Genomic DNA, 12,531 nt, shown 5'->3' on the forward strand with positions numbered 1-12,531 from the left:
ATTACACATGTATTTGTTGACAAGCAGAAGAATATGGAAATGGCAAAGACAACGCCAGAAGCCAAAGAAGACTGACGAGGTAGAGTAATATCACAAGATTTTACACAAATATGACTGTGCATAGTTTTATTCATTGTGACATCGGAGATGAACCCTAACATAACCAAAGATTAACACATTTTAGTTTTGCTGAAATACTTTGGAACAGGTGCCATTCTCCGTATTACAACCAGAATGATATTGCAGTTATTTGAAGGTAAAACTGTTACACAATGTTACACACACACACCTTGCCATTCTCATGGAAGACAAAGATATTGCGAGTACTGTAGTCCTTAAGGTATGTGATCTGTAGGCCATTGGGGTTGCCAATCTTCTCTGGTTGAAAGGAGGCGTTGATGGTGTCCATCTTGATCACTGCCTTGGGCTCTTTGGCCTGAAGGTGTAGACAGAGTTGTAAGGGACAGAAGGAAACACAGAGGATCGTTTGTCCCTGTTAACCAATCACATCAGCACACTCAAGGCACATCAGATCCACAACACAAGCCAACATTCCACTGGTGGACAAGCCCATTCACATCATTGGCGATATGTGAGTGGCCTAAAATATAGAGGGGCGAGAGTTTTTGCCACTAGGTGGCTGAGTAAGCATAAGGTGGCCTTTATTCCTCCATCTCCACTAAATCATTTGCTTTCTAACTTTCACTGAAGTAACACCTGCATTTTAAACAGCTTACTGCTAAAGCACTTTAGGGGGGAGGGGAGCAAGGGAGAGAGGGAGGGGCGGCCTCTTTTTCTAAAATAAAATCCTTAAATCGCTTTGATGGCACAATCTGGGATTTGCCCCACACTAGCCATTGCTGTTCACTGTGGGGACCGATTGAGAACTTTCTGGAGGAATGATTTGCTGCCGTAAGAGCGGATTAGCTGCGCTTTCAAGGTGGCTGCCCTGCACACACACAAAAAAGAAGCGGCTTAAAGTAATGGCGCTTTGGCAGACTGGGCAGGGAGCCAGGCAGAGGAAGGCGTGTCTGGACACGCTAGGCCTGCAGACAGGAGGAACTACAGGTAGAGAGGAATTTCATGACTGCGGACCCAGAGAACGGGGGGGATGTGTGGTTTGAGTGGGTGTTACGTAACAGCTAATTAACCTACCCTTCAGCCCTGTATACTGTTACAGTACCGCGGGGGCTACATAAGCGCTAATGAATGGGTCTGAAGGAGCGACGCCAGGCCAGACAAAATACAAATGTCTGGGTCATGGCTTAAACATATTTTGTTTGAGTACACCTTTTACAGTAATACAGAGTTCTTAGAAGTGTCTACACACAACTTGAAATTTGAACTGGCTATGTAAATAATCTAAGGATATTTGGCGTAGGATTGTAGGATTAGTGTATGACACAAACATTTCCTCAAACACTGTTCATATTTATGTCAAACAGACACTCATATATTTATATATTGTATGTACATGGTAAGCTAAGTCCTGAGACTTACATCATATTTGGTGAAGTACTTCAGTGTTCCTTCCCACTCAGAGAGAACGAATCGGCGGCTGAGGAACTGCCCGTTGTCCCGCCCCCTTTTCATCAGCATGCCATCCCTCGTTGCTGTTTGTCAGTCGGACATGTCAATCAGTGCACCAGAGGGGACCTATGGTCGATTAAGCATTCTCTGAACACACCAGGGAGAGTCACTCACCCTCCTCATAGGTCAGCTTCTTCCCAGCCTCTGTGAACTCCTTCCTCTCGTACTTGGCTCTGATCCACTGCTGCCTCAAGACCCTGACACACACACACACAGACACACACACACACACAGAGACACACACACACACACACACACACACACACACACACAGACACATATACATACACACACACACACACACACACACACACACACACACACACATACCAACATGAGTAAATATATATGGCATAAAATGATAGAAAAAACACTGTCAGGTTAAATCTCGATTTCCAGTCTGGAAATGCTCGACAACATAGATTGTTTTTACCATAGATTCTGTCCCTACACTGCCAATCAATAATCTGTGTTTAGTTTAGGGATTGAAACAGAAAGACTAGACAAATGCCACATTTGGATCCATTTTACCAGACGCTAGGTGGATAAACTGCATAAAGCAAGGAGCTGAATCTAGGCCTTTCTTGGGAGAAAACATATGATGACTCATGTCTGACGATAAGTCTGAATTCAAAAAGGCCTCTCAGCGTTCATGGAGTGAGCTAGTAGCTGATACAATCACTTCTCATACAGTGTCGACTGGCGCTCATTAGCTGCACCCCTTGCCCAATCTGGATCCAGTGGAGCGCTTCCAGGCCCATAATGAAAGCAGTGAAAGTGAGCTGGCAGCACCAAATGAATCTCCCACTGCAGCTGAGCCAAACCCCAGCTCTCCCAGGACGGCTTACAATAGCCTCTCGCTGGAGGTGCCATCTCCCAATCATCATCACCACTGAACTGAACAGGCTTGGACAACACAGAGCACATGATATGAATGACAGCTCCCGTCCTCCTCTCCCAGCACATGTGTTCTGTGGACTGAGACCTGTGAATTACACCCGGTAGACACCGGGAGACTGGGACTTCCAGCACTCAGGTCTCTCCCACTGTAAGCGATGCCTAATTGGGCCCTTTGTTCGTACAAAGAGGAGCTCTAACAAGCCATCTGTCTTGGCACTATCCCCAGAGGAAGCCTGTGGAGCTGAGGGTCAGGCTGTAATCGTCCCTGCCTGCTCGATCCTCTCATACCCGGTTCTCTCCTCTGGCACCTTTTCCTTGAAAATCCTGTGTGTGCTGAAAGTGTGTCCATTCAGCATGGCTTTCGTAAGTACTAATGGCTCTGATATGTAAAGCCTCTGAGAGAGACAGGAGGACGGATGGACGGACAGATGGACGGACGGACGGATGGACGGACGGAAGGACGGACGGACGGACGGACGGACAAACAGACAGTGAGACAGACAGAGAGAAAGAAAGAAAGAAAGAGACCGTGAGACATAGAACACATGAGAGAGTGATAGAACAAGTGTAATAATGGAATTCAATTGAAAACCTATGATAACAAAATAAAGAAAGTGACAAAGAACACGAACAAAGCACTTGGATGGGAAAGACAGTGCAGCCACATTATTGCGAAAGGTGTGCCAGCCTCCGGGACATCTTTGAACCGGAAGGAGCAGAAGTGAAGGATTAGGGAGGGGGAGAGGGAGGAACGGGGGAGGGGAACCACTGGCCAGGGAACAAAAAGACAGTGCTGGAGAGGCCATCATCATTTGGCTAAGTAGCCGCATGCAAGGGCTCTCATTACGGGCACGGAATAAACACTCAAGCCTCTCTGTGAGCACATGGCACACCGAGGGTCAGATCAACATCGCCCCGTTGTCACACACCGCAATCAGCCGCCACCACACTTGCAACACTCTATAAGAGGTGTGTGTGTGTCTGTGTGCATGTGTGTAAGTGTGTGTGTTTGTGTCTGCGCACATGTAAACAACACAAGGAGCAACACAATGGAGGCCCTCTTGATGACACGGCACGAGGGAGTTGATAGGGGGAGGGACTGGGCCATGAGTGCCAACACGAGTTATTAATCAGCCTGCAAAGAGCCTCATCACCACTCCTGAGGCAGACACAGACATGTCAACTCTAAATGTGGGATGAGAGTTTGGCTCTTAGCAGAGATTCAGAGATCGTCCTTCTAAACACTATATATACTACACTATATACTCCATATTGTTAGTTATTACATTTCACTTCAGCAATATGACAGGGGTGAGAATGGGGTTGGTAAAGGATCAGCGGCGCCGGAATGATTTCAGTGGTGGGGGGGCCAAATGCGCGTGCATGTGTCACTCTCCTTAAATTTTGCTATATCAATCGCGCGCATGCAGGCAGCCAGGCGCTAAGCAGTTCGACAACATTTTCATGAACGCAACCTACATCTACTCAGCTCTGCTACTCATCCTATAAATACATGTTCCTTATGCGGCACAAATTAAAACAGGCTTTCCAATGGTATAATATGTATTGCCCAGAGGCATTGATACAAAAAGAAACTATTTTACGTATATGGTCTTGCCGACCGCGCCGCGTCTTCGAACTTGAGTTGTTGTGGGACCGCAGTGCAGTATTCATCAAAAATATGTGTGGTTTGTGTGTAAGCCTTCCTGTTATTATGTCAATGTGTTCCAATTCATGTAGTTTGAAGTGCGTACCATGCTCATGTTGTATACAGGTGTCGGAGTTATTACTGACTATAGGTCTCTCACCATGGTACTGAAAATTAAGCCAAACACTTAAAGACAGCGTGGAAACGACGCTATAGGTCATTAGGCCCACGGCATAGTAAAAATTAGACGACTTGCAAGAGCACCACAACAAATAAAAACTATTGACGGCGCACCAAAATTAACAAACTCCAAACTGCACACCATAAGGCCAAAGACACAATAATAACTGAAAGGCAATACCCGATCATTTATATAGATACAAATGTGCTTACTTACATCATAGCTGAATTTTCCTGGACACATTTCGCCAGTTATTTGTCTTCCATGTTAGTGAAGCAAAGAGCCAGCAGGGCTCACAGTGGGCTACATTTAGTTGGGGTGAGTAGCATAGCCATGTCTTTGGTAACTCCAAGCCAGACTTGGTTTTGCAACGAAATATGCTCTTGTAAAGCAGCGGTTATCCTCGGTATTCCGTGGGAAGGGGGCAGTAGGTTTGCATGACCCCATGGAGAGAGACTATATAACGTTTGACATTTGAGTCTAGACTCTCAGGGAAAATGTCCAATGTCAGTCGGATACTCAAGGAGAGTCGATACGATTGGCATGGCATCTACCTCGCTCTCTTCCATATTTTCATCTACCTCGCTCTCTTCCATATTTCCACCCTCTCCATTGATGTTTGGGCTGGTGCTAGCTTTGGTGCTAGCTAGCTAGCTGCTGCTACCATCTATTGCCTCAGATCTCTCTTGCTCCCGCTCAATTTCGATCTCCCCCTTAGGAATCCTTTGGGGAAAAAATCCGATTTTTGGCAACTTATTCCTCTTTGTCCAATTTTTCTTTTTGTTTTTTCGTTTTTGAGGTCCACTTTTATGTTTGTATTTCGAATTCGACCCCATCTCTATCACTCGCTCAGGTTAAACTTTTAGTTGTTTAATGGTTGCCTAATCATATCCCACAATCCCCAGTCACAATTTTAAAATAAATACACCAAAATACATCGTTGGTAGCTTCGAAAAATATTGAATGATCCCTAAAATATAAAAAAAGTTGTCAATATTACTTCAAATATGTTTGTGTAATTACTTTATATAGCATGCTATTATTTGGATGGATACTCTTCCAGGGTCACCATGGTAAAGAAGTGTAAGACTTTAATGACTTTATATACATCCCGATTTGGCATATCGCTTATGTAGGCACGTGTTTTCAGATTAATACAAAACTGTTCACGTTCATCTGTAATGTTTTCAATCTCAATGCCGACGTGAGTGGAACATTTCGAAGACCGACGGGCCTGTTTACCGATAGTTACGCCACTGGGCCTGGCACTTCTAATGGCCCCCCCACTATGAGTATCTTCAGGTTAGCAGAAATGTAATGTCAATGAATGGCTTAGGAATGACGTGTGCAACCAATAAAAAAAAAATCCCGAAAAGTGGGGGGGCCATTGGCCCCGCGGCCTCTATGGTTCCGGCGCCAATGTAAAGGATATCCCCACGGCTCAGATTTGGCAGGAGACCGAGTGTAATGAATGTTCTCATTTGTTCTTTTAATTAAAAAGCTTCTTGCATTGAAGTGAAATCATACCTTCTTCCTTTGACCATATATTTACTCTAGACTGAGACGAGATAATTACGTGTGCTGCACTGCAGTCGACTGAAGAGTCATGCGAGTTAAAGCAACAAATGTTAATATGTAAAAACTCTGTTTGTCTTCATATAAGCTCTAAATGAAATGCTTCTATTGGGGGAAACTCTTCTTACTGTTATTGTTTTGATTGCTAGAAATGACTGAATGCCCTTTACTCTGTAATCTGACCTGGATAACTGAAACTCTGCATTTTTTTCAATCATTGGCATGTTTTAAACCTATTCTATCACACAAATGTATACGCACACACACACACATACATCCACTGACCCTCACCCAGCATAATAAAAGGAATGTTGCCGGAGGGGAAACTATCTATCTCACCCCCTTGAGGCTACAGAACCTGATATGTGTGATATGTGCATTCTAATATAAGAAAAGAGCAAGATAGGCACACATGCACACACACACACACACACACACACACACACACACACACACACACACACATACACACACACACACACACACAAACACTATATCTTATACTCTCTCTCTCACACACACACACACACACACACACACACACAGAGAAATAGAGAGAGAGAGAGAGAGAGAGAGAGAGAGAGAGAGAGAGAGAGAGAGAGAGAGAGAGAGAGACAGAGGGAGAGAGAGAGAAGAATAATACATCCTCTGACTACTGGTGTAACATTTGGGCCAGAGGAGAAGACACAAAGGTTTGTTCATTCCACCCAGATGCAGGACAGTATACAACAGACTGTGATTAGTAGTCTAGTTCACACAGAGGTCACGGAACAGGGCCACTATTTTAGTTCCCTATTCAAGTCATAAGACTCCAACTATGGGCTATGGATAGCAGGCCTGCTCAGAGCTATAATGCAGTAACACTACTCTTCCTCACAAACACTTATCCAGGGCTAATATATAGATATGAGTTGATGAGGGGGTGAAATGCTGATTGGATGATAAAAACATCGGATCATATGTTCGAACAGTTTGAGAACAAGGTTCGAACATGAAATGGTCCTTCCTAAATACTTTTGCACCTGCCATGACTACCTACAACATCATATCAGGATACAGGGAATAGAAGTGGAAAAGTATTTGTTTTTCTTTTTTTTTCTGTGAATTTGAACACATTATCCTCATGTCTCTCGTGTGGTGCACTTCATCATGGCGCTGAGAGTGGTGACTTACTGGCCGTCTTTGTGAGTAGGTTTGTAGTAGTACACCGGCACCGCCGCCTCATATCGACTCTTCGCCACCGCGTTTCCATTCTCTGCCATGAACTGAGGAAGACAGAAAGAGAAGGATTGAGTATGTGTTGGTTATATGTCTGTCTACAGCAGTATACAGCAGAATAGGCCAATAATCAACAATAGACCAGGTTGGTCCAACAATCAAACACCATTGTCTTTGCCAGTCTCATGAGGTCACACATGACTGGCGGTCTGGGACAAAAGTACACAAATGGGAATCAATTGACGGTGCTTTGGTATGAATCCCAATATGCTTGCAGTAGTACACCTATATGTAGTACATATAAATTAGTTGAGATACAGTACACTTTTTCATATCTGGTTACAGACACATAACATTATTATGACATCATTTTAACATAATTCTGTCCAAAAATCTGAGAAGATATAGACAGTCCTCTATAGAGTATACCAGTTCTGTAAAAGGGAACTCTTCTCCAGTGAATTCATCCAGTTTTGACTCGATACTTACACTGTACAGAGTGACAAAAGGGGAGATGACAGGAAAGAGGTCACCTTCTGGGGCATGCCGAACATGACAGGGATCGGAAGGATGATTCTCGACAAATCATGTCAGAAGAGCATAATCCTGCCATGGCCAAATGTCCCTCTATGCCTTGAGCCGGCTAAAATCACACTCTAGGGAGTTATGTGAATCCGGACATGTCTACGTTAGACAGCAGCTGTCATCTGTACCTCTCACCTGCACTTCAGAGTCTTCCCAGTGGGACAGCGTGAGGGACTTCACTTTCCCGATGTCCGGAATGTTCCGGTGGATCCCGGAGCAGCCCAGGCAGATGAAAACACCCAAGGAGCAGGAGCCCCATTCTGGACCTGGGGTTTGTGGGAGAAAATACAAACTCATTTTACATAGATACAGAGAAGGACATATTTACATTCTGGACCTGGGATTTGAGATTTGTGGGAGGACAACCAAACTAATTTTACATACAGTAGATACAGAGAAGGACATACTGTATTTACTCAGACAAAGGCTTGAAGATGCAGTCCTTGATTCTGGAGAGGCTATCGATATGTGAGCTCAATAGCCAATCAAATTACACCAATCCATGCTCCTGACGCAACATGTTGATTGGCTGTAACTGTTCATGGCTCGGTCCAACCCACTGCTTGTATCTCATTTACAGAGCTAGGACTTTCTATGAATGCCAGAAAATATTGAGCACACACACAGTATGGAAAGCTACAGGACTGCAAGAAGCAATTAGCTGAATTTGACTTTGAAGTGTGAATCACAGGCTGCACCTTCAATCCAACCTGCCTGTGATGTAAATCTCTTGTTTTCACCTCCTACAGTGGAAAACCACAAGGCATTCAGGGCCACTCAGAATAACATTGGGGGGTTAAAACAAACAAATTTAACCTAACTCATTGATTGTTTATTGATGTTAGGGTAAAACATCGCAAATTAACGTGGTAATTCAGTAGAGACAAGTAAACAACCACATGCTCAATCTCCCTGCAGGTGTGTGGCGGTATGCCACTGAGTTCACCGATTTACACAGCGGAGTCAGTCACAGCTGTGACACCTGACAGCCACGGAAAATATCTGATCACCTCTCCACAAACTAGCACAGCAAAAGAGGAAGGGAAACCGTATGCTCTATGTATTTTTACTGTCTTGATGCAAGACTAATAATGAAATGAAGAAAGAGGAAGAGGGAAATGTTCAAACTTGTGGCCCTCTGGAAGATTTGTAGCTTTCGGAGAAACAGCAAGACGAAAACCCCGAAAGGGAATTTTCTTCCACTCATGCCCTGTGAAAGGGGGGGGGGGGCTAATATAGGCTAATGTTTTTCTTTAAATAATCTTCCCAACTTGGAAAGAATGCTACTGATCAGGAAGTGTCCAGAAGAGTTTTGAAATCCAAGACTCCTGTCTGTGGTATATATGATACACCCGTACTCTCTGTGTAGGAAGCCTATCTGGTTGAACAACTGCTGACAACACCAGGGTTAGGGGTTCAGTAACCAGGCAACAGGCTTATTGATAAAACAATGTAAACCTGTATCAATGTATGCCTGCATCAATGTATACCTGTATGTATACCTGAGACATACAGCAAATCATCTTTCACCTGAATGCCTGTACGTCAAATCTACTGTACAGACCTTGCTGTTGTTAGCACTTCTCATTACTGTCCTCCACTACTCATTACTGTAGTCCACTATTGTTCAGTGCTGAGGAGAGAGAGTGTGTGTGTGTGTGTGTGTGTGTGTGTGTGTGTGTGTGTGTGTGTGTGTGTGTGTGTGTGTGTGTGTGTGTGTGTGCGTGTGTGTGTGTGTGTGTATGCGTGTGTGTGTGTGTGTGTGTGTGTGTGTGTGTGTGTCTGCGTGTGTGTGTGTGTGTGTGTGTCTGTGTGTTTGTGTGTGTGTGTGGTGTGTGGTGTGTGTGTGTGTGTGTGTGTGTGTGTGCGTGTGCGTGTGCGTGTGCGTGTGCGTGTGCGTGCGTGTGCGTGTGCGTGTGCATGTGCGTGTGTGGTGTGTGGTGTGCGTGTGGGGGGGGGGGGGGGGGTGTAGGGGGGGGGGGGGGGCAGAGAGTAAGAATGTGTGTCTGTGAGTGTATGTGTGTGTGTGTGTCTGGGGGGAGAAGGGGTGAAAGACAGAGAGTAAGAATGTTTGTCTGTGAGTGTGTGTGTGTGTGTGTCTGGGGGTGGGGTGGGTGAGAGACAGCGTAAGAATGTGCGTTAACATTCTGCAAGCTCCAACACGAACAACACAAGAGCACGCAAAATGTATTTTCTTTCGTCGGCCTTTCACACTATCCCTTCTCATTTGAATCTTGAGCCTGGGGTTTTCAACCCATGCTTTTGAACTCACTGATCACTCGCTGTTCTCTCCCGTCCTTTACCTGTGTCCCTCTGCCCCCCACCCCCACCACACCCCTCGAAAGAAAGCCATTTCAAGGAGCTCCATTGTTTGCACAGGCCTGACACACCCGCCCGCTCAAAGGCCAGTCAGGGAACAATAAACTTATGAAGTCTGCATTTTGCTCAGGTGCCAGAGTACAATGTATTATGAATCCACTATGCAATACAATCTAATCACAACCACATCCAACAGAAACAAGGGCAAAAGCCTTTACTGAAATAGGCTGTACTTGTGAAACTCAGGTAGACCCCATTGGGGTATGACTTTGTGAATCTACCAGTGTTGTGCTGCCTTCTTGATTGTTCTCATACAGTCAAATGTATAGCGCATGGAGTGACCCTGAGATATCTGGTTCACTGCATATGAGTCAACAAAGATAAGTGGTCGGTCATTTGTTTTCTATCTAATCCTGCCAGCCTCCTCTCCACTAGCTGTTTGCTACATGCCATCCAGCTGGCAAACCGTGAAGGGCAATAAGCAAACATATGATCAATGAGGAATATGGTGGACAGATTTGAACAGTTTACCTTAGAGGTGTACAGAATTGTATATTTTTCTGATCTTATCCCTCCTTTAACAGTCATATCCCCGGTTTATATGAAGGATATGCTTATAATGACAAAAGGGTTAGTGTTTGATGTGGAAATGTGTCAGGCAAAATAAGGAAATAATCTCTCACAACCCATAATTTCCTGGTTGCAACACTATGACTCATATCTTTCGCTGCTCCTTCATAATCCATCAAAGAGAGACGGAGTAGAATACAGATATGTGGGACTGTTCAATCTAGACTATGTAGTTTAAGATGTATGGTGCGGGGGAAATATGGTATAAGGACGATTATTTATCTGTTACATTGTTTAATCACAACTTTTAATTTAGCAGGGGCCTTGACAAATATCCCAGGCAACAGAGCATAATCCTTTGGCAATCCCCCGCATTAATTTAATTATGTTAATTAATCCGTTGTGTTCCAGGTTAATGGTATGTCAAAATCAGTTTGACGATTTTACGGGTGCTTTAGAACGATTTCAAGATGTCATGCATTAAGAGTAATGATTATGCATGGGGTTAATGTAATCACACCATATGTTCAATATGTTCAAACGAATTGTTGATTATCTTGAATGATTATGAGAGAGAGAGAGAGAGAGAGAGAGAGAGAGAGAGAGAGAGACGGGTATTTCCAAGATGATCAATTAATAAAACAAACACTCTTGCATATACATTGCGTGTTGTAGCCTAACATACACAAGGGTACCAGAGTATATCCGGATATCCGAGTACCCTTTAGTCCAGCTCACGCTAAACGAGGCAATAGTGGAAGAATAGGGAGATTACTTTCTTGAGACACACCCCTTCTCTTGTAATTTTGGAGTTGGAGGGGTTCTGCCTTTGCTTCTCCTAACATGCCTGCACTCGCTGAAATCAGTATCTTTCTTCAGGGGCCAGGCATGACATTCTTTATCCTCTATCCTTTATAAAGGTCTTATAGGATCCTGCTCTCTTGACACGATATATTGCTTTATAGCATGTGCCCCAAAAAAATTACTCCATATGAATGCTATATCGTAGTGTCATAGGTGACACCAGCATTGGTTTGACGTCTACAGATTAAAACCTTTCGCTCGAACTGAAACCGACACAAATGCTGGTTGATTTAGAATTAACTCTTTGCACTCTGGGATGGAGAGCACACAATATTACAACGTGAAGGCTACAACATCGCTCGTCGTGTCATTGCATTTTTGTTTAATAAACAACTGTTGGAGAGGATCAAATTAGAAAGCAAGTGATGAGAGCACCCTGGTTGAAGCCTACTTGCCATCATTCGCTGTATGAGTGACTTTCTATCAACTCACCGGGCGCACCGCAGTCAGCGCAGGCCTGGTTTCCCGGCTTTTGGAGAAGCTCTCTGAGCGCACGAACCGCCCTCTCGTTGCCTGACATCGCAAGTCCTCTGGTAGTTCACAAGTTTACCGAGTGCCAAGTTGGTGTCAGGCGAACAGGCGATGGGTGGAATTCCCTCACCATACGGCTGGGTCCGCAAATTCCCGGTGGCAAGTCCAGCAGAAAAACAGAGTTCCGCTACAAATTCAGTTTGTGAAAACAGTTATTTGTCCTCTCTTTCTCAACTACTGGAAGACATCAACTACTTTGTTTCAGTTTGAAAACCGCTCCCATAAGCGCAGTTCCAGATCCACTCCGTCTCCAAGAAAAAGGGCGTGTTTGATAAATGGATAATCATTCGGAAGTGAGAGGTTTGGTTTTGTTCTAACTTGCTGTTCCGCAATAACTATGCAGAGAGAACATGCGCGTCCAGAGCGCCGCCGCTGAGTGGAAACTGCAGTTGCAGTTGCGGTGACACGGAACTAAGTGTACATTGTGGTGATTCATTGGCTCTTGCCTTGTGACAAGATGTAAAGGTTAAAATTTCATCGAAAATCAGTAATTTTTCGTACAGGTGACGCAGTCCTTTAACTTTTACTTCAAACACATAAACACTCCGAT

The 12,531-nt window shown here is 44.4% G+C and overlaps 1 protein-coding gene across 1 annotated transcript in view; it reads right to left on the reverse strand.

Annotated features, from left to right (window-relative positions):
- Positions 1-11,970, reverse strand: part of LOC308379481 (arf-GAP with dual PH domain-containing protein 1) — a gene marked incomplete at its 5' end in the record, with an annotated part of 17,030 nt that extends 5,060 nt beyond the window's left edge. The window contains 6 exons of the mRNA XM_080856640.1: positions 290-436; positions 1,501-1,613; positions 1,705-1,787; positions 7,068-7,159; positions 7,833-7,963; positions 11,883-11,970. Coding sequence (XP_080712766.1) covers positions 290-436; positions 1,501-1,613; positions 1,705-1,787; positions 7,068-7,159; positions 7,833-7,963; positions 11,883-11,970 — 654 coding nt within the window. The remainder of the gene's footprint in view (positions 1-289; positions 437-1,500; positions 1,614-1,704; positions 1,788-7,067; positions 7,160-7,832; positions 7,964-11,882) is intronic.
- Between the last annotated feature and the right edge of the window lie 561 nt (positions 11,971-12,531).

This window comes from Sprattus sprattus, assembly GCF_963457725.1.
Source record: "Sprattus sprattus genome assembly, chromosome: 1".
Lineage (NCBI taxonomy): Eukaryota > Metazoa > Chordata > Actinopteri > Clupeiformes > Clupeidae > Sprattus > Sprattus sprattus.